The 23,180-nt window shown below is 40.6% G+C and overlaps 2 protein-coding genes across 3 annotated transcripts in view; one reads left to right on the top strand and one right to left on the bottom strand.

The window, feature by feature from the left end:
• The window catches only part of wwp2 (WW domain containing E3 ubiquitin protein ligase 2), a 240,278-nt gene extending 217,805 nt beyond the window's left edge, over positions 1 to 22,473 (bottom strand). For both annotated transcript variants that reach the window (XM_078544500.1, XM_078544501.1), the window contains exons 1-2: positions 22,429 to 22,473; positions 4,465 to 4,548 (exon numbers count right to left, since the gene is read on the bottom strand). In XM_078544500.1, the coding sequence (XP_078400626.1) occupies positions 4,465 to 4,534 (70 nt within the window). In that variant the 5' untranslated portion in view covers positions 4,535 to 4,548; positions 22,429 to 22,473. The remainder of the gene's footprint in view (positions 1 to 4,464; positions 4,549 to 22,428) is intronic.
• Positions 1 to 23,180, top strand: part of kars1 (lysyl-tRNA synthetase 1) — a 531,769-nt gene that overhangs the window by 2,082 nt on the left and 506,507 nt on the right. The window lies entirely within an intron of this gene.

The following is a 23,180-nucleotide window of genomic DNA, read 5'->3' as shown; positions in this document are numbered from 1 at the left end:
ATTGCACAATTCCTAGCCTCTGACCTGCTCTTGTAGCCACAGTATTTATATGGCTAGTCCAGTTCAGTTTCTGGTCATTGGTAACCCAGGATGTTGATAGTGAGGGATTCAGTGATGGTAATACCATTGAACATCAAGGGGTGATAGTTGGATTCTCTCTTGTTGGAGATGGTCATTGCCTGATACTTGTGTGGCACAAATGTTACTTGCCACTTGTCAGCCCACGTCTGGATATTGTCCAGGTCTTGCTGCATTAGGACATGGACTGCTTCAGTATCTGAGGAGTCGCAAATGCTGAACATTGTGCAATCATCAGTGAACATCCCCACTTCTGACCTTTTGATGGAGGGAAGGTCATTGATAAAGCAGCTGAAGATGGTTGAGCCGAGGGCAGTACCCTGAGGAATTCCTGCAGCGATGTCCTGGAGCTGAGATGACTGACCTCCAATAACCACAACCATCTTCCTTTGTGCTACATATGACTCCAAACAGCCAAGAGTTTTCTCCCTGATTCCCATTGACTCCAGTTTTGCTAGGGCTCCTTGATCCCACACTCTGTCAAATGCTGCCTTGATGTCAAGGGAAGTCACTTTCGCCTATGGAGTTCCTTATGAGAGACACAGTTTCAACGAAATTGGTTGACTCAGTGTTTACTGACATCCGGGTGGATTGCTGAGAAATCCATGGAATCTGTCTTGGTTACATTTGCTATTTATTGAGTACAGTGTGTTGTGTTCGACCACAGTTCACCTTTAATTCACATGTACCTCATATTAACCTTGAATGCTAGAGATATGGTAAATTGTTTTGTCTTTTTGACCTTGTATAGTAGAGTTTATTTCTGCTTGTTCAGAACCCATTGAATCTTGTGGCTTTATTCTCTTAACAAGTGCCTTGAATCTCAAACTTTATCTACTTTAAACAAAACATTATTGGTCCCGAACCAGATCTTACCAAAAACTTGGGGATCTGGTCTAGGATCATAATTGCCCTTGAGGGTGACGGTGACTGCCTTCTTGGACCACTGCAGTCTGTATTGTAGCATTGCTGTTCGGTAGAGAGTTCCAGGATTTTGATGCAATGATGATGAAATGTGCAACTTAAGAGGGGATTGTATTCCTACACACCTGCTTGCCCTTCTGGGTGATAGAGTCACACATTTGGGAAGTATTGTCAAAGAAGCCAAGTACACAGTCAAAGGAGAGGATAAGCTGTGAATCTTAGGTTTGCATGATGTCAAATGTCTTGAGCATTGTTGCAACTGCAGTCAAAAAGCAAGGATAGTATTCTATCATACTACTGATTTGTGCCATGTAGGTGGTGAAGTGGCTTTAGTGATCCACTCGCTGGAGACTACTCTGCCTCTGACCTATTCTAGAATATGCAATCTAGAATATGCAATGGCTAGCCAAGTTTGGTTTCTAGTCAATGGTGAAGCCCAAGATGTTGATGGTAGAGAATTGGTGATGGTAATGCCATTAAATATCAGAGTTTTCTCGACTCTCTCATTGAAGGTAGCCATTGCCTGACATTTGTATAGAGTGAATGTTAATTGCCAGCCATCAGCCCAAGCCTAGATGTTGTCCAGGTTTTGCTGCATGTGGGTATGGGCTAGTTTATTCTGAGAAATTGTGAAGGGAATTGAACACTGTACAATTAGCACACACCCCACTTCAGACCTTATGGTGGAAGGACATTGATGAAGCAACTGGAAAGGATCTGCTGAGGAATGAAATGCAGTTAATAGCTGCATACACACACCATCTTTTACATTTGCAGGGAATTTCTTGATTTACATGGCCAATCAAACTTATAAAACTACTTACAGCCTTTACAGCATCACTTTCCCATGCTGAGTGTTCAAATCTGGAGATCTGTATTATTTCACATTTCCAGATGCTTTTGAACTCAAAAACTTGGCAGAGAACTGGTTAGAACCAACTGGCATCTTTTACTCCATAAACAAGTTGGCAACCTTTGACTACACAAAACTGAATTAGTGCCAAAGCTATTCAGAGTTCAGGTGCTGTTGCAAACAAATTGGGCAATCAAGCAGAACCTCACCCAACTATATTAAATTGCTTCCAGGAGGCTCAGAAAGCCTGGGAAATTTAGAGCAAAGTGTTACATATTTATTAAAGATCAGATATAAGCAGTTTGCCAGAAAGTTAATTCAGAAGTACATGTACAAATATTAAAGCACACAATTGAAACACACAAAATCATGCTTTGCCCCAAGTTGAGTTGATAAGATAGGAATCCTGCCTAAATCCTACAGCAAGAGTAAAGTCACAAAAATGATGTGTAGCAAGTTTTCCAGGTGCAATCTCATGGTCTATCCCTCCCCACTCAACATCCTGCAACCCTACCCCCATGCAAAAACCCTGCCCTCCAAGCCAATTCAAAACTAATTTATGATAATCCTGGACCAGACTCCCAAGTGTTTGGTACAATCCAGCTTGGGAGCACTAACTTTCTGTTTCAATCTAGTTTCCCCGAGAATCCGTTCCCCCGAAATCCCAAGTCTGCAGTCCAGCACCAACTCAGAAGCACAACTTGAGTCTTCAGCCACTCTGGGCAGAACGCCAAAGCCCCAATGGCCAACAGCACGGACTCACCCGGGCTCCTCCCAACCCTTGCCTCCTGTCGCCTGGGCTCCTCCCGAGCCTTCTCCCCTTAAGGTCGCCAACTGCAGCATCTTTTCTGCTTGGCGTCTCTTTCTCTGCTCTTTTTCCTTCTTAACTGTGTCCTCTCCCTTTTCCTTCTGGGACTTCCTTTGGGGCCTCTCCCTGTCCCCTGCCTGCAACTGTTCTCAACTATGGCATTCCACTCCAGGTCACATGGCTGAACTTTTCACATCTTTCTTTTTTCTCTTTTACACAGGCATGTTGCTGTCAGGATGACTGAGCCCTTTAACTGTCAGATTGCGCATGCGGTACCCACTCCCAGCCTGCGCGTGCACTAAACTCCCGAGGCCTGTCAGGGCTTGGAGTTCTCAGCTTCTTGTGGAGCGGGGCCAAATCTGGATTTCATCATAAATTGCATGAGCATGCTCTCTCCCCCTTTTGTATTTTCCTTCATTTCAAATAGCTACGCAGTTTTCCTTATAAAAATTGCAATAGTCAACGGTTTCAAATTGCTCCCTGTGGCAAAGATTACCATCGTCCAACAATGCTCTGCATAAAGAAATTTCTAACATCCCTCCCATTCTTTTAATGAGCATTCTGAATTGATGACCCCTCATCATTCAAACCCCAACCAGGGTAAAGTGTCCGTCCCCAATCATCATCAAAACCCCTTATGATTTTAAACACCTCAACTCTGCTCAGACTGTTCTGCCCAGTGGTATTAGTCCCAGTATCAAGGCTTCTCATCCTCGGTATCACCTTTCTGTACCAATGATGTGCATGCTCTATGGCTTTAACATCATTTCTATAATGGTTGCCCAAAACTGCATACGGTACTCTAACTACATTCTCAACGTTCAAGATAAATTCTTCATTACTTCAATCTTAAACCCTATGTCCATAATTATAAAACAATCTTCTACGAGATTTTTTATGACTATCCACTCATACTCATACTTCCAGACAATGTATTTGAAACTGGGGGTCTGTTGCTCCACACCTTTCAATGTCTGTCCACTGATTTTTTTACTCCTATTCCTAGATTTTTTTTTCCCAAAATAAATTACTGCACATTTATGTTAAGTTGCATATGCCACCTATCAGCCCTGTTAACTTGCCTCTGACTGCCTTAAGTTTTTTTTCCCCCCACAGTTCCCCCTCACCATTACTTTTTTGTCATGAAATTTCAAGATCATGTCCACCTATACCAAAGTCCAAATCATTTACGTATGGGAGAACAAAGGTGGACCAGCACTGATCCTGGGGTGCACCATTTCCAAACCTTCTCCAGTCCAAGCAATACCCATATACCCTAACTCTGTTGCCAGTTCATCAACCAACTTGCTACCCAGGGTGGCATTTTTCCTTTTTCAAACAAACCTTTAGTCATTAAAGGCACTAGATAAATATTATGAAGCACCTTATTAGATACCTTCTGAAAATCCATGTATGCTACATCTACTGCTTTGGTTTTATCAAATCTGTCATTTAAGTAATTTTACATTATTTATCAATAACATGCTTATGTAGGTTACAGCAGTTTTAATTAGGTTAACCTTTGATGATTCAAATAAATTGCAAAATCTCCAGGTTGACCTGGATGTGCAGGTCAACATTTGAATCAATCCAGAAATAACTACTAACCAGCTAATTAAACTTGTTCACGCTTCCTATGATGCACAGCACCTGAACCAGTTAACTTGTCCACAGTAAAGTAAAAGTTAGAAAATAGGATTTAGAGAGATTACCTAAAAGAGTAATCAATTATGTAGCGATCATAACTTCAATGCTGTAGTTAGTTGGTAAACTAATTGGCATTAACCAACTCTGGACTTACTTTTTAAGTTCAACTGTGACTTTTCCAAAGCTTGGTCACTCCCAATAATACTAGAACTGGCAGTTGCCATGACATCACACCACTCTGAGGGAAAAAAAGACATGTATCAGCGCTTCAAATGAAATATTATCCATTTTAGTTGGTGGCTACATTGTGTTGCAACAAGTTCTACATCTCAATTCTCCTCTTTAAAGTTTCATATGTTCTGCAGTCTACATTTGCAGAAGTCAATATTATGTTTAATTCTCTGTCAGCTGTTATATCGTTTCTACAAGAAAAATGTTAAGCCTTTTCTTTCTGCTTCAAGATTAGCACCTCTCTCTTCTTGCACTGTTACGCTGCAGGTAAACAAAGAATTACCATCTGCTCACACAGATTACCAGCTGGGATGCAGAACTACAATCTGTGCACTTGATTTGTACAAGTGCTGCTGCATTTTATCATGTAGCAAATGAATTGCTTCAACAAATTCCAGAAAGGGAATAATTAAATTTTAGTAGTTTTCAGCCACAGGCATTTTCTCTCCTCCACAAAAAACCTATACTTATAAATATGCATCACAAGATTCACTGCATAAATCACACATTTGTGCAGGTTGTTATGACCTTTAAACCAGGTGTAACTTAGACAACTATGAAAATCACTTGTCAACTGGTCGCCACAAAAGCTGGTACAATTTTTACAAATGGTAATTATCAAACTGGTCATCAAATACTGATCTGTTAAACACAGTAATAAGCTTCGATTATATTGCTAGAGAAAAAAATTACTAGGTACAATGAATAAATCACCCCTGTTGCATATTTTCATAGCTTATCCTAATACAAAAACCAGTTTAATACAGAAGACACATTTCTTCCAAATACAGAACCAGAGGTTACAATTAAAGGTGGAAAATAGCAAAAATGTTTTCCTACAACACACTAATTCAATCATAACAAGTGAATGTTGTTGCGAAAGCATGGTTCATAATTTGTTTGTTTTCGGATATAACTTTTAGCTTTAGGAATTACGGTGTTAAATGAAAAATCCTGGTTAAGAAACGGATTTTAAAAACCCTAATGTAGAGGTAAATCCAACAAGCCTAGGTTTAATTAACCTATGTTTATCTTACACGGCCAAGAGTTGATAGTTAAAAAAAAAACTTAAGACAACTTTGGGTAGAGCCTCCATAAAATAAGCTAAAAGCTAGCAATTCTAGAAAAACAGGGTGGCAAAGCTTCATTAGAAATACAAATTATTCATACAGGTTACAGAATCAAAGAGTTCTGTTGAAGGTAAAATAATTCATTTACACTGCTGTGCTAGAACATCCCAAAGTATGCCACATCATCATGGAGATAGGAGGTGCGAATGGAAGATTCTTTTCTTTAATTTATCTGCGTATTTGTTGATATAAGCAAGCAGTCAGTTTGGGAACAGGCAGAGGCAGTTACAGTGTTGGGCTAGGTGTAGGCTGCAATTCACAGAGTTGAGAGAGCCAAAGAAAATAAATGTTAGTTAGGCCTGCGCTTCGAGCAGAGAAAATACTAACTTCATCATTCACCAGGTGGCATGCTGATGGGGCCCTCTCTCAATTTGGATTTCATGAGGGAAAAGCAGCTAGAATTTTTGTTCTAGTTTACAACTGTTGGAAGAAATCTACAATAGTCCTCCCAGAGCCTGGGGCAGAAAGCAGTCAGCAGAGTTAGCTTGGAAAGCTGTGGAAAGACAGTTGGGTATTTGCCAGCAATCCAAACAAGGAGCTGAGGCCTCTATAGTTGTGAGGTTAGTAAAGAAAAGATGGAAGGTCACATAGCCAAAAAGTTAATGGAAGTATCCTCACAGAATCTTACCTTGGAGGATAACTCACTGAGGAGAACTGAAGTGAATTCCAGAGGGCGGTAGCAAACCTTTGGGTTGGCCCCTGGAAAACTGAATGAACCTTCAAGATTTCATAAGACAAAGGAACTCTTGCAGGGTGGCAGGTGGAGTAAATAGCAGAATTGAGTTTCTAGCACAAGTCTTAAGAAGCTATAGCGTTAACTTAGTGGTGCATCTTCATTTAATTTCTCATTATACAGAATAAAAACTTTTGTTTGAAAACATGAAATATTGTGGCATAGTTCTGTCAGTTAATTGCTGGGTGTTTGGATTTCTTCATTAAACATCAATGATCTAACAATGTGTAAAAGATATTCAGTTAGTTGGGAATCCTTTAATTGTTTCATCCGACATTTTAAAACTTGGAGTTGACTGATTCTCAGCATCTTAAATTTTAAGCAAATTAATCTCTCCCCATAACTGATCTTCAGACAATGTTACATCATTGTCAAAAAAAAAAATTGATAAAGATCCATTGCAACAGTTGCTACAAGAGAAGCTGTTTCTTCAAAACATTGTCAGAAACCTGGGCGAAATTGAGGTTTGTGGTATTTTTGATTGTTTTGATTGTGAATAAAAAGATGGCAGTGGCTTGGCCACAACAGAAACATAAGGATAGAAAATGGCATTCAGTTCAAGATCAATAGCTGTAGACAGGATATCGGTAATGGCATTAACTTCAAGCTACATAAAAACCAGCCTCAACAGCCAACTGAGAGGACAGCAGTAACAACTTTAGACAGGGATACAGGAAGATGCATTTGGAGTTGCTTTGCATCAACTGTGGTTATTGTTTACTTGACAGGTGCATAAGTCTGGCTTTTTGACTATTTCTGAACCATGAAAGCATTAAATTTCAAGTTCAATTGCCAATTTCTCATCTCATGATAAAAAATTCAAACAAAAACGTGGTGCCCAATCATCTAATTACTGAGTCCAGATGATATCTATCCCACTACAAGTTACACCACATACAGCAACAAAACTGTATCCTTTCATCAGATGGCACGGCAGAAACTGCCCGTTATTTTTTTAAACAGAAGAATCATTGGTTAACGGATACTTGCCTACTTACTGACATCAACACTCATCAGCACCCTACCTCATCACATAAATAATAATAGAAATAAACTGTTGCCAAACGGTTCATCTGATGAATGACAACAACATGGAAACCAAATTGCCTCCAAGATTTTTCCAAGGAGTTAAGTCACAGGGAATGCAGCACGATCTTAAATTTTGACTCATTTGTTTTCTGGTGCTGGCAGATTTGTTGTGTATTTTCATTATCTGTGTTTCATATTTTCCATGTTCCCCATCATTTCCACTATATTTAAATGTGTGTTTGCAATTTATTTCAAAACTTAAGCATGGTTCAGCTGGTTCAACTCTCACCTCTGAACCAGATGATGGTAGGTTGAAACCCCAGTATAGGATTTCAGCACATTAGCTCGGTTGACACTTCAGTGCAATATTGAGAACGCACTGGAAACTCCAAATCCTGGATTTAACATTTAAGCAGACACGACTTTAGTTCCTCAGGTGAACATGAGAGATCTCGTAGCACTTTTTTAAAAAAAAAAGTGAGCTCTCCTAGTATTCAGTCCTTGCTTCAACCAGAAGAGCTTAAATCATGGATAAACTGATCACTTAATTGGCTGTTTATGGAACCATGTAATGCATGATTTGGTTGCTGTTTGCCCCTACATCAAGTGACTACAATTGTAAAGCAGTTGGTCCTGTGGACATTAGGCACAGTATAAATGCAGGTGCCATTTATAGCGAATATTTTATTTCCATCACTGAGTGCGCAATAGTCTGCAGGAAAGCATTCCTGTAAAAAAAATGAAGTACATTTACACTTGCAGGAAAACATTACTAGATAATCAATTAATGCATTTTCATTTTATAGAAAAGGATTTATTGATCAAGAATTGCAACTGCCTAAAAACTGAATTTTAATAGCAAAATGATCATCCTTTCCAACTTTGCATATTTTGATGTTACATCGTTATTTTTCTGCAGGATTTTGACAAACATTAAAGCACTGCATAAATATACTACTACTTCTACCATGGCCACTCATACTTTCCAAGCTTAGTCACCTGTGTTGCTCTTGCATCCCCACCCCACTTCCTAGCTCAAAAACTTCCTTCTCTGGAACATGATCAGGCCAGCTTCCCTTAGCTAATCATTCAATGGAAGAATAACCAACAGAAAGTATTATTCTCCACTGCAGTGCAATTTCTACGGTATACAAATACTGAAAAAAGTCATTTTGGCAGAATAGAGCTGTGCCTTTGCCAACCAAGGGCAGGGTTTAAGGCAAGTTAATGTGCAGTAACATCAGCACAATGGTACCCATTGAAACAATTAATTCCATGAAAAGAGAAATGCTCAGGAAGAGAGCTTGTATTTTGAAAGTGATTTAACTTAACGGCTCTGTATTAAAAGCATGTAGAACTGGTTTATCTAATGGTTTTTCTTAGAAATTCCAATACTTTCAACATAGCTCACCAGAAAACTCATGGCTAACATTCGATATATTGCTTTTTTCTTCATAAGTAAGGCTGAAAGCGATGTTTACTAATGGACCAGAGCAAGTTGTTAGAGATAACCACAGAATCATAAATAGTCACAAGACAGAAGGAAGCCACACGGTCCATAATATTCATGCTGGATCTCTGAATGAGTAACTCACTTAGTCCACTCCCTGTCTTTCATAGAGTCACAGAGTTATACAGCACAGAAACAGGCCCTTCGGCCCATCGTGTCCATGCCAGTCATCAAGCACCTATCTATTCTAATCCCATTTTCCAGCACTTTGCCCGTAGCTCTGTATGCTATGGTGTTTCAAGTGCTCATCAAAATACTTCTTAAATGTTGTGAGGGTTCCTGCCTCTACCACCCCCTCAGGCAGTGTGTTCCAGATTCCAACCACCCTCTGGGTGAAAAAAGTTTTCCTCAAATCCCCTCTAAACCTCCTGCCTCTGACCTTAAACCTATGCCCCCTCTTTATTGACACCTCCGCTAAGGGGAAAAGTTTCTTCCTATCTACCCTATCTATGCCCCTCATAATTTTGTAAACCTTTATCAGGTCCTCCGTCAGCCTTCTCTGCTCTTAAGGAAAACAACCCTAGCCTATCCAGTTTCTCTTCATTGCTGAAACGCTCCAGCCCAGGCAACATCCTGGTGAATCTCCTCGACACCCTGTCCAGTGCAATCACATCCTTCCTATAGTGTGGTGACCAGAACTGCACACAGTACTCCAGCTGTGGCCTAACCAGAGTTTTGTACAGCTCCAACATAACCTCCCTGCTCTTATACTCTATGCCTCGGCTAATAAAGGCAAGTATCCCATATGCCTTCTTAACCACCTTATCTATCTGTGCTGCTGCCTTCAGGGATCTATGGACATGTACACCAAGGTCCCTCTGATCCTCTGTACTTCCTAGGGTCCTACCATTCATTGTGTATCCCTTGCCTTGTTAGTCCTCCCAAAATGCATCACCTCACACTTCCCAGAATTAAATTCCATTTGCCACTGCTCTGCCCGTTTATATCATCCTGTAACCTAAGGCTTTCCTCCTCACTATTTACGACACCACCGATTTTCGTGTCATCTGCGAACTTACTGATCAAACCTCCTATATTCACGTCTAAATCATTAACGTACACTACAAACAGCAAGGGTCCCAGCACCGATCCCTGCCCTACACCACATGTCACGGGCTTCCAATCGGAAAAACAACCTTCGACCATCACCCTCTGTCTCCTGCCACTAAGCCAATTTTGGATCCAATTTGCCAAATTGCCCTGGATGCCATAGGCTCTTACCTTCTTGACCATTTTCCCATGCGGGACCTTGTCAAAAGCCTTACTGAAGTCCATGTAGACCACATCAACTGCACAACCCTATTCGTAATCCTGCAATTTTTTCCTTTTCTGATAATGATCCAATTCCCTTTTGAATGTTATGATTGAATCTGCCTCCACCACACTCCAGATCCTAACCACTTGTTGTGTAACAAAGTTTTTCATGTCGTCGTTGCTTCTTTTGTCAATCACCTTAAATTGGTTCTTGATCCTTCCACAATTGTAAACAGCTTCTCCTGCAGCTATTCTATTCAGAACCCTCATGATTTTGGACATCTCTATCAAATTTCCTCTCAACCTTCTCTTCTCCAATCTATCCACATAACTGAAGTTCCTCACCCTTGAACCATTTTCATGAATCTTGTGGTGCCCTCTCTAATGCCTTCAGGTCCTTCCTAAAGTCTGGTGCCCTGAACAGGATCCAGTATTCTAGTTGAGGCCAAACAAGTGTTTGAGTCGGGTTCATCATAACTTCCCTGCTTTTGCACTCTATGCCCCCATTTATAAATCTCACGATCCAGGAGGCTTTATTAACCGCTTTTTCAACTTGCCGTGCCACCAAACATTTATGCACCTATCCCCCAAGGTGCTTTTGCTCCTCAGCCCTTAAGAATTGTCCCCTTTATTTTATATTGTCTCTCCACATTCTTCCTATCAAAATGAATCACTTCACACCACTCTGCATTAAATTTCATCTGCCACTTGTCCACCCATTCCACTGACCTGTCCATCGTAGATGTCAGCAAATCAGTGGACCTTTGAAGCATCAAAAAATCCCTCCAAACAAAAAATGGGGTGCGTCAACTTATACTCATAGTATAAAGGTGAACCACCAGCATGGGTGTGGGCAGATGTCACTTTGAAACATGACCATCTGACAGAGTGGACGAGTCTTAAACTCTCACGCATCTTCGCAACACAGCCTGTATTCCCTGCTTGATCCCCTGCGCCCAATTATAAGGTAACAGTAAGTAAAATATACATTGGTTGGGTGAAAAATTGAGGCTGACTACTAATGCAAGTATAGCATGTCAACGCTAAAAAGGGTGGAGGTGCTGGGAGGTGAATTAAATGCAAAGTATTTATTACCTCAGTCATGCCCCCTGCCTCAATGTATAAATCCCTTTTGGTCCCTAATCAACCCGCTTCTCCTTTTACCACCCTTTTACTATTTATATAGAAGAAATTTGAATTCCATTTTATGTTCGCTGCCATTCTCTTCTCATACGATGTCTTTGCTTCTTTTATTTGCTTTTTCAATTACCCTCTGAACCCTCTAAAATGAGCCCAATTCTCAATTGTATCAAGTTCACAACTGTTATATGTATTATTCTTCTGCTTCATTTTGCTCCCTCATATCATCCAGGGTGCAATGGATTGTTTGCCTTCTCTTTACCCTTGTGGGAATATTCCTTGACTGTACCCAAACTCTGTTCTTTAAAGACAGCCTATTGTTCAGTTCCAATTTTGCCAACTAATCTTTGATGCCATGGAAAAGAATTGATTCTGAAGAAGGAATTAGCAGAACTCAAGGTAGATATGCATTTTTCAAGTGGCTGATTCAATTGATAGAGGGCAGTAGGTGTAATATGTATGGATTTGTAAAAGGCATTCGATAAGCGAGTTGCCTCAGATGAGGTTGGAAATCCAAGTACAGTACGTCTGCAGGCTCCCCTTTATCCACAGCATGTTATTCCTTCAAAGAGTTCTAATAAATTGGTTAAACATGATTTCCTTTTCACAAAACCATGCTAACTCTTCCCAATTACCTTGAGTTTTTCTATGTGCCCAGCTATAACCTCTTTAGTGATCGATTCTAACACCTTCCCCACGATAGACATCAAGCTAACTGGCCTATAATTTCCTGTTTTCTGCCTCCTCCCTTCTTGAATATTTTCCAGAATCTAGGGAATTTTGGAAAATTAACACCAATGCATCTACTACCTTATTAGCCACCTCTTTTAAGAACCTGGGATGAAGTTTATCTGGACCCAAAGACTTGTCAGTCCACAGTTCATCAGTTTGCTCAAGGACCACTTCCCTTGTGATTGTAATTTCACCAAGTTCCTCTCTCCTTTCCACCTCCTGATTTATAACTATACTGGAATTTTTTGTATCCTATATGATGAAGACAGAAGCAAAATATTTGATCATTTCATCCACCATTTGTTATCAGTTACCTCCCATTCTCATTCTCTAGTGGGCCAGCACTCACTTTACTTCCTCTTTTCCTGTTTAAATACCTGTAGAAACTCTTGCTATTCGTTTTTATATTTTTAGCTAGTACTCTGCCATTCTTTATATTCTGACCAATCATCTGATCTGCGCTCATCTTTGCACAGTTATATACCTTTTCCTTAAGTTTGATGCTTTCCTTAATTTCTTTCGTTAACCATGGCTGATGGATCCTCCCTCCAAAATTTTTCTTTATAGTAGGAATATACTTATTCTGAGCATTCTAAAATGTCCCCTTAAACGTCTGCCACTACTTCTCTATTGATCTACCCCCACCCCCCCAACCTAGTATCCCAGTTCACTTCAGCTAGCTCAGTCCTCATGCCCATATAGTTGCCCTTATTTAAGTTTAAAATACTAGTCTTACTCTTCCTTTCAAGCTAGATGTAAAATTCAACCATATCGTGGTCATTGCTACCTAGGGGTGCCTTTACTCTGAGGTCATTAATTAATCCTGTTATGTTACACAATACAAAGTCTAATATAACCGGCTCTCTGGTTGGTTCCAGAACATTTCTTAGAGCAACACAATCTCAAAAGCATTCTATGAACTCCTCTTCCAGGCTACTACTGCCAACCTGATTTTTCCAGTCGATTAAAGTCACCCATAATTATTGCTGTCCCTTTATCACAAGCACCCAATATTTCTTCTTGTATACTTTGTTCTACATTGTGGTTATTGTTAGAGGCCGATAGACCACTCCCACTAGTGACTTCTTTCCCCTACTATTCCTCATCTCCACCCAAACCGATTCTACATCCTGATCTCCTGAACCAATGTCCTCTCTAACTATCATACAAATGCCATCACTAATTAACAGTGCTACCCCTCCACCTTTACCTAGCTTCTTATTCTTGAATGTCAAAGACCCCTCAATAGTCAGGACCAAATCCTTGTCACCCTGCAGCCACATCTCTGTAATGGCTATCAGATCATATTTATTTACTTCAATGTGTGCTATAAAGCAAGAGCACCCAACATGGGTCTCAAGCCCATAAACCGCCGATTAAGAATCTCATGCTCTACCGAGCTGGCCGTGCAGGATAAAATGGGAATAAAGCAATACTCTGATACACTGTGGTAATCCAAGTTTAGTTATGCTCACCAGTTAACAAATGTTACATTCGCACATGTTCAAAGTGCCCAAATAACTTCACAAGTCAACAGGGCTGCTCAAAAGATTCTACCTCAGGAACGAAGCAACTTCCTTCCTGACGTTCTAGAGAATTAATTGCTGACGTTCTAGAAAATTAACTGTTCCCGTATTTAACAAGTAGAAAGGCCTGCTGCAGAGGAGATGGTCCTTAAACCTTTCACTTTGAAGAAATCTACTGTTTGCAGTTCGCATATAGGGCAAATCCCCCGACCCAAAGCTCGATACCAAAAAGCAAAGGACACTGTCCCAAGTACCTAAATTTATCCATTATAAATTTACCAAATAAATTTAAATATTCAAGCAAAATATTTTCGTAATGTGGTTTCTTGTAGCACCCTGTAACTTTAAGATCAGGTTTAAGGGTTTTACAAAATCACTGGTGAACAACGCAAGTTGTTTGGTGTTTATTTCTTTAGCCATGGGAAAACTGCATGTCTACAGTGACATCCCTTTAAAAAAATACATATTTCTATTTTTAGCTAAATATAAACATTAATAAGGATAAATTTAAGACTCATCAATCATCATAGGAAGTGGAATGGACAAGCAAGAGAGCTGAATTAACCTGAAAGATTCAAGATTCACCACTCCAGATTCTTATCTGGTGTATAACTTTGCACAATTCAACCCTGTACCTCCCTGAAGTCAGGTCCTCTAATGCCCAAAGTCAATGCTTATTTAACAAATTAAATGTTTTAGTTGGAGGGGTTGGACGCTGGGAGAGATAGAAGGTGGATACAGAATGACGGAAAACAAGCTGTGCCAAAGTGTTTCAGAAGTGCAAATAGAAAAAAATGGCCAAAAAGCTTGGGCAAAGCAGGGCTTAAAGGAGAGGAGGTAGAAGGTTGGAAGGGCGGAAACTCCAGAGCACAAGGCCTTGAAGGCTGTCAATGGCAGGATAAAGAGTGGGATGTGCAAGAAGCAGAGGAAAGGCCAGTGGGGGGCGGGGTGGTAATTTTCAGGCTGGAGGAGTTAGAGGTAGAGATGGACAAAACGATGAATGGATTTTGGAGATGGAGTGTGAAAAGGGAGGGGAAGGATTAGGTAGGGAAAAATGTTAAGGAAAACCTTTATAAATCACAATCTCTAATCAAGTATTGCGGATAAATAGTTCTCTTAAAACAACAATTTTTTACAATTCACAGAAAAATAACTTGCATTCCACCACAGGCAAGGAATGGAGAATTTATAATGGGGAAAGGAAAAGGCAGAGAAACTAGACAAATAGTTTGCGTCTTTCTTCACAGAGGAAGACACAAGAAAACTCCCAGGAATACTAGAGAACCAAGAGATGAGCAAGCATGACAAACTGAAAGAAATTAGTATCAGATAAAAAAGTAGTACTGAAGAAATTAATGGAACTGAAAGTTGATAAATCCACTGGACCTGATGGTCTACATTCCAAAGCTTTGAAAGAGGTGGCTTTATAGATAGTGGATGCGTTGCTGGTCATCTAAAATTCTATAGATTCTGGCACAGTTCCTGAAGACTGGAAGGTAGCAAATGCAACCCCACTATTTAAGAAAGGAGAGACTATTTAAGAAAGGATGGAGAGTGAAAACAGGGAACTGCAGACCGATTAGCCTGACATCAGTAGTAGGAAAAATGTTACAATTATAAAGGACGTGGTAACTGGACACTGAGAAAATGGTAGGATTGGGCAGACTCAACATGGGTTTATGAAAGGGAAATCATGTTTGACAAACCTGTTAGACTTTTGTGAGGATGTAACGAGAAAAATAGATAAGGGGAAAGCAGTGGATGTGCTGTGTTTGGATTTTCAGAAGGCTTTCGAAAGGTCCCAAACAGGAGGTTACTAAGCAAAATTAGAGAACATAGGATTTGGGATAATATGCCTTAGACTGAGAATTGGTTAATGGACAGAAAACAGGAAGTAAGAATAAACAGGTCATTCTCAGTTTGGCAGGCTATGACTAGTGGAATACCGCAAGGATCGGTGCTTGGGCCCCAGCTATCTACAATCCATATCAATGATTTGGATTTGGACACCAAATGTAATATCTCCAAGTTTGCTGAACTAGGTGGGAATGGGAATTGTAAGGAGGGTACAAAGAGGCTTAAGGGGGTTTAGACAGGTTGATTGAGTGGGCAAGAACACGGCAGATGGAATATGTGGAAAAATATGAAGTTAACAACTTTGATAGGATAAACAGAAATGTAGAGTATTTCTTAAATAGTGAGAGGTTGTTATGTGTTCATATCCAAAGGGTGTCCTTGTTCACAAGGCACTGAAAGTTAATCATATAACACTACAGCACCGAAAAAAACAGGCCATTCGGCCCTTCTAGTCTGTGCCGAAATATTATTCGCTAGTCCCATTGACCTACACCCAGTCCATAACCCTCCAGATCTCTCCAACCATGTATCTATCCAATTTATTCTTAAAACTTGAGTGAGCCCGCATTTACCACGTCAGATGGCAGCTCGTTCCACACTCCGAGTGAAGAAGTTCCCCCTAAACCTTTCCCCTTTCACCCTAAAGCCATGTCCTCTCATGTTTATCTCTCCTATTCTAAGTGGAAAGAGCCTACTTGCATTTACTCTGTCTATACCCCTCATAATTTTGTAAACTTCTATCAAATCTCCCCTCATTCTTCCAAGCTCCAAGGAATAAAGTCCTAACCTGTTTAATCTTTCCCTGTAACTCAACTCCTGAAGACCCGGCAACATCCTAGTGAATCTTCTCTGCACTCTTTCAATCTTACTGATATCCTTCCTGTAGTTAGGCGACCAGAACTGCACACAATACTCCAAAGTTGGCCTCACCGATGTCTTATACAACCTCACCATAACATCCCAACTCCTATACTCAATACTTTGATTTATGAAGGCCAGTATGCCAAAAGCTTTCTTTACAACCCTGTCTACCTGTGACGCCACTTTCAGGGAATTATGTATCTGAACTCCCAGATCCATTTGTTCCTCCGCACTCCTCAGTGCCCTACCATTTACTGTGTATGTCCTACCTTGGTCTGTACTTCCAAAATGCAACACCTCACACTTTTTTTGCATTAAATTCCATCTGCCATTTTCTGGCCCATTCTTCCAGTTGGTCCAGATCCCTCTGCAAGCTTTGAAAACCTTCCTCGCTGTCCACAACGCCTCCAATCTTAGTGTCATCAGCAAACTTGCTGATCCAATTTACCACATTATCATCCAGATCATTGATATAGACAACAAACAACAATGGTCCCAGCACATGCAGGTGCAGCAAGCAATTAGAAAGTCGAATGATGTGTTAGCCTTATTGCAAGAGGATTTGAGTACACGAATAAAGAAATCTTGCTGCAATTGTATAGAGCCTTGGTGAGACTGCGCCTGGAGTACTATGTAGAGTTTTGGTCTCCTTACCCAAGGAAGGATATACAGGTCATAGAGGGAATGCAATGAAGGTTCACCAGGCTGACCCCTGGGACGGCAGGATTATCCCTTGAGGAGACTGGGACTATATTGTCTAGAGTTTAGAGGAATGAGAGGTGATCTTATTGACACTTACAAAATTCTTACACGGTTAGTCAGGGTAGATGCAAGAAGGATGTTTCCCCTGGCTGGAGTGTCTAGAACCAGGGGACACAGTCTCAGAATAAGAGGTAGACCATTTAAGACTGGGATGAGGAGGAATTTATTCACTCAGAGGTGATGAATCTTTGGAATTCTCTACTCCAGAGAGCTGTGGACACTCAGTCATTGAATATATTCAAGACAGAGATCAATAACATCCCAGAGCTAAGGCCTCACTCCATATTTTTATTAAAAAATATATATATCATCATGATTAATTTATATATTTTTTAAAAACTGGACAAAGGCTTTAAAATGACTGAAGCCATTGCTGGCTATGACTCAAACAAAAGGAACTTCCTGGCAATCAGAACAGCTGTTACCTCATTATCTCTAAAGAGACACGAATGACCCCTGCAACTGCAGAAATCAAATCCAAGGGAATTGTACAAAAACCATTTACATTTGTAAGGCCAAAGCCTTACCAACAGAGATGACCAGTCTGATAGGACAAAGGACCCCAAAACCATTTTTGAAATTATTAACAGTTGAAACATTAACCATCTCAAGAAAACCAGACAAAGGAATGTACATCCTTTGTCCAAACCAAAGTGGAGAAGTGGGAATCATATCACATGACCCCCCCCACCGACCCCACCCCGGCAAGCTGGGAGAACCAGTTACCCTGCCATATGGAGCAAAAGCAGACTGCCATCTTCCATCAACCAAGCAGCAACTCAAAACATGTGCTCGGTCCAGGTGAATGCCTGGCCCCCATAAACATTGTTTCTACTGGATCTTCTGAACCATTGCCCGCAAGACTAATTTGCCCCTGCATGCCCATCCCATCGTGGAAGTCATCGCTACTGGAAAAGTGAATTATCCAGCATTAGTCTTCAACCTGCTGACTCTGTGAAAGGTTACACCATTGAACATTGCTTCTGGACTCACGTGAAACAGTAATTCTTATTTTCTCTGTGGTCTTTGCCCTGTACCTCTTTGTTTCTCTAGCCCTCTTTTCTTGTATTAATGTACTGGCGGCTACACAGTGACACCCCCCTCCTACGTTTGAGTGTGTGCAAATAAACTAACCCTATCTCTAGTTTGCTGTAGGGCTAACAGAAACAGTATCACACCAAAACTAAGGGGGTGGGAAAAATACGCCACCACAGAAAGGGGGAAAATCAAAATCAAAACACCTTTCTGTTTACAGACAGGTGGTGAGAGGAGAAATCAAGGCTGTTTAAATTAATCCCTCTCCCCGTCCATAACAACAGATTTCCATATATTAAAAACATCAAGGGATATGGAGATAATGCAGAAAAATGGCATTGAGGTAGAAGATCAGCCATGAACAAGTTGAAAGGCGGAGTGGACTCGAGGGGCCAAGTGGCCTACTCCAGTTCCTATTTGCTAAATTCCTATGTTCCTTCTCATTGTTACATACAGAAAAATTCATTGACGTTAGCAATCCTAATCAGAAGTGCAGCCACCTTGAGTACAAAGATTCATCAGGGTCATTTGCTGGACTACTTTTATTTCTTAATGGGAGCGAATGGCAGTCATTTAAAACATTTTCAATTAAACATCTATTAAGTTTAAAAAAAGAGAGAAATTCTATCACACCTTTAGTTTTACACATGATAACCTTCTATAGGAACAAAGTATGATACTTCAGAGCAACTCGAACTACATTTGTAGATGCACTAGTTAGAAATACACAGAGAAACAAATCAGATGGCATATGGACTAAAACTCAAAAGCAGATTATATCCCTGTCACATTAAAATAAAACCCACTGCTTAACCAAATATATCAAACTGCAATGTTAAAATTCAGATTGCAAACTAACCACACAAAATCACTTTCTGAAACTGCAAAGAAAAATTGTTCTTCAAAGGGAAGTATCAGGCTATTTAAACAAATAAAGGGGAAATAGCAACTGGTTTTGCTGCATAATACAACTTACTTTGAACTGAAAAGCAGGGAAGTTGTGCTAGATGGCTTCTACACATAACCTCTTCATTCTGACAATCGTATACATGGTAGAATTACCACATGATCATCTCACTTGACCAGAAACCATTCAATTGTTTCTAGGACTGCAAAGCAGTTACAAACGCAGCCATTTTGGCTTATTAGAAGCACTTCCATTTGTACCCAAAGGCTTGTAGGTGCAAGTCCTAGATCAGGATGTGAGCACATAAATCTAGACACAGGATATAAAACTGGGAAGTGCTGCAGTTGGAGAAGTTGTTAAACTAATGCCCCATCTGCTTATTCTGGTGATTTAGTTGTTCAGGATCCCATGACTTTATACCAAGAGCTGCAGGAAATTCTCCTAATTTGTTGATTAATATTGTTCCCTGAACTAACATTACCCAAAAAAAAAAGATTTAAGTGGTCTTTTGTGTTGTTTGTGGGACCTGGCTCGGTGGAAAAGGGCTGCCATGTTTATCTACATAACAATTACTATACCCAAGTAATTTGTTGTATTTAAAAGTGCTTCAGGCCATTTGAGTGCAACATAAAGTTTTTTTTCTACAATTATTATATACAAGCTAAATGATCAATCTATTTCCAAAGTTTATGTTAGTGTCTGCCTAGTTCTGACAGTTTCATGGGCCCATAACAGGTTCAACAAGTCAATTTCAATTCATTTCCTGTTAAACATAAGCAGCCAGTTTCTAAGTGCACTAAACCACTGTTTTGACAAACCTTGAATTATCTTTTCTCATCAAGGTTGTTGCTTTTTCATCATACACCCACATTTTAGGAAGGATGGCAATTATAGCCATTTCTCAGGTTTTGATGTTCATCGAAAATACTTTCAGCACAGCTACAAATCACAAGCTTTGCCATTTTCCCAGAACATAGTGCAATGGTGCCTCCCTGGTGCTTTAAAAACAGTGAAACACACACAATTAATCTGTAATAACTAGCAAAATAGTGTGCGCGAAACTGTTGAAGTTAATTACTTGCTGGTGTTCCAACCTACAATACACAACATACACTTTATTCTTGAAATTTCACCATTTTGTTGGTTGGCAGCACCCTTGCTTCTGGACCAAAGACCATGGATTTAAGTCACAGCTGGAAGCCCTAATCCAATGATTTTTAGAAAGTCTTCAACAAACTACTTTCTCTCCTTCCTTCCACCTCTCCTCCAAAAAGAAGCCCCAACATAAATGGATGCATGAACTTAGAGACATTTTCATCAAGTGCTTAGGAGGAACAAGGCACACTATTTTATGGACAAGTGACAAAGAAAAAGCTTCAGTCAAACCAAGCAAAATCACATCAAAACATTTTACTAACACTTGCACGTGACTTTTTTGTAATGTCTATTACAGAATATATTAATAGAATGTTGACTTATTTTCCTCATATGCACTTTATTTCTAGTTCAGGGCATTATCAGGCTCATTACATGGCTTAGAATTACATGCTCAGGGTAATACATGATAATATCAAACTCCAAAAATGACTATCATAGACATTTAACTTTTCAAACTAGAGCTCCCAAGATTAGACATCCACCCAGCAGAGGGCAAAAATGCTCTGCACCATAAACATAGCACCTCAAGAATTTGGTATTCTGCATTTTCAACTTTATCACACCTTATTCTTGTTGTATGGTAAATATTCTGTAACAAGAGCACTACCTTTCTATGGGAAGCCAAGACTGCCTTTGAAAGTCAGGACAAGGATCTTCAGAATGCATCAGTGTGTGCAGGGAACCCATAGTTTTAAAAAGTGCTGTTCTAATTGTATCAAATTTTCACAATCCTCACAAGGAAAATAACCTTTGATTACCCAGCTCTGCAACATGTTCCTGACAATCGATATCATGTGTGCACAAATAAAATATTCTCAGACTGAAAACTTCAGAAGGATCTTCATTAAAGGGATAGTGGAAGGATTTCACTATGAACACAATAACAAACTGAGGGGTGTGTTTTATACTGCAAGTTTAGCACTGGTGTCAAGTACTTTCAGTTTTGTTTTAACACAAAACCCGAGCCTGGAATTTTCTCCATGGGCATAACCTGGAACTTAGACCCAAAAATATACCCATTCCTGTGTTCATTCTGTTTATGCACGCTCAATTTACCAGGGAATCTCAGTAGAATATACTGAACTTAAAATGGGCATAAATTAGCACAAACAAAACCATGGACTAAGCAGAGCAAACTCAGATTATATATTTTCTTAAAGTATGAAAATAAAAATGTTTTAACTCATTCAACCACTATTCATGCATATTAGGTGCACATGGTTAAGAATCTACAATCGGGGAATTTTTTCACTTATGCTGTAAAAATGCACTAAAATAAATAGAAAACAGGGGTCCCGGGCGACATCCATTTTTTAAAAATTCAAACATTGCAATAACGTTGTTGCCTGCTGCACCTGAAAATGCAGGTCGTAATTTGTAGCGCAGGGGGAGGAAATTCGTACGTACAGAAGAGTCTCGGGTGGAGAGATCCAGGGGATATGGGTGGACACGTAACTCACTTCCTGCCAAGCATCCAAAATCTATTCAACCCCGTGATGAGGCTGTGCCCCAGGTTACGGATATCTCTGGGTACAAATACAAAGGGAAGTCCAGGGCATAAATCGGGTATTAAGATCTGGAGCAGCTCCCAGAGAAAGGGAAAGGGGGGGATTTCCTCCTCCAGGGAGCTTGCCCCATCCTTCCAGTCTCAGGTCAAGCCCTGTCTCTGGAATCAGGCAAAAAAAACACACACTAAAAATGTACAGAAATGCACCCAAATCCCTTTATTTCCTCCAGATACAGGAGAGAAGCAAACGCATCCAGAGTTTATGACTGACATAAAATCAAGGGGGTATTCCACTAAATGCTGAAGTCTGCACAAGTTGTTTTGACATTTCGAGTCCCCTGTGGCATTTAACGGAAGGCAAGTTAAAACGAATTTTCTGGAAAGTGGAATATGAAGCGTTGCCCCGCAGCACTCTCCACCTGCCAGGCTCCGAGTTCAGAGCCCTGGGGACGCAATGACTGACTCTGTCCCCCTCCCCTCCCCTGGCAGCCGACCAGCCGCTGTTATTATTTATAAGCGACTCGAAGCCTGAACAAACGCAGCGCTGCCGGCTTCACGGCCGGCCGGCCCGCCCCCCCCGCGCGCTCGCTCGCTCGCTCGCGCCCCCTCTCTCCTGGCTTAAAAATAAACAATTAAAAATTATAATAAAATAAAACTAGCCGCTCCTCGGGGGTCAAGGCCCGAACCACCCCAACCCAAAGCACCAATAAATTTCCATGCCAGCGGCCAGGAGCCTCCACTTTTACCTCGGCCGCCGCTTCCACTTCCGCCTCCTTCGACACCGTCAGCTGACTGCTGTCACCTGACCGGAAGTGCTGCTGCAGCCTAGCAACAGCAAGGCTGATCCTGGAGACAGGCCTCGGCAGCTCAGTCTGAGCGGTCCACTTCCCCGTCTCTTAATGTTCAACCAAAATTGTGACTCATTTTGATATGTCCTGCTCTAGAAAGGTCAGGATAATTTAATGGAAGGAACTTGCATTGATGCAGCATCTTATGATGTCCTTGGGATGACCTAAAGTGCTTTATAACAAATGGAGGACTACTGTTAGGTAGGCAAATGTCAGCATGGTTTTGTTAAGGGGAGGTCATGTCTGACCAATTTGTTTGAATTTTTCAAAATGGTGACCAGGTGTGTAGATGAGGGCAATGCATTTGCCGTAGTCGACTTTGACTTCAGCAAGGCTTTTTGATAAGGTCCCGCATGGGAGATTGATAACGAAGGTAAGAGTCCATGGGATCCAAGGCAATTTGGCAAATTGGATCCAGAATTGGCTGAGTGGCACGAAGCAGAGGGTGATGGTCAAGGGGTGATTTTGTGACTGGATGCCTGTGTCCAGTGGGGTTCCACAGGGAACGGTGTTGGGTCCTTTGCTGTTTGTGGTATATATAAACAATTTAGACTTGAATGTAGGAGGGTTGATCAGTAAGTTCACAGATGACATGAAAATTGGTGGGGTGGTGAATAGTGAGGAGGATAGCCTTAGATTACAGGAGGATA

Source organism: Cetorhinus maximus, chromosome 6 (assembly GCF_964194155.1).
Source record: "Cetorhinus maximus chromosome 6, sCetMax3.hap1.1, whole genome shotgun sequence".
NCBI classification, from domain to species: Eukaryota; Metazoa; Chordata; class Chondrichthyes; order Lamniformes; family Cetorhinidae; genus Cetorhinus; species Cetorhinus maximus.
Note: the sequence above shows the minus strand (reverse complement) of the source record. Positions and strands in the feature narration are given on the sequence as shown.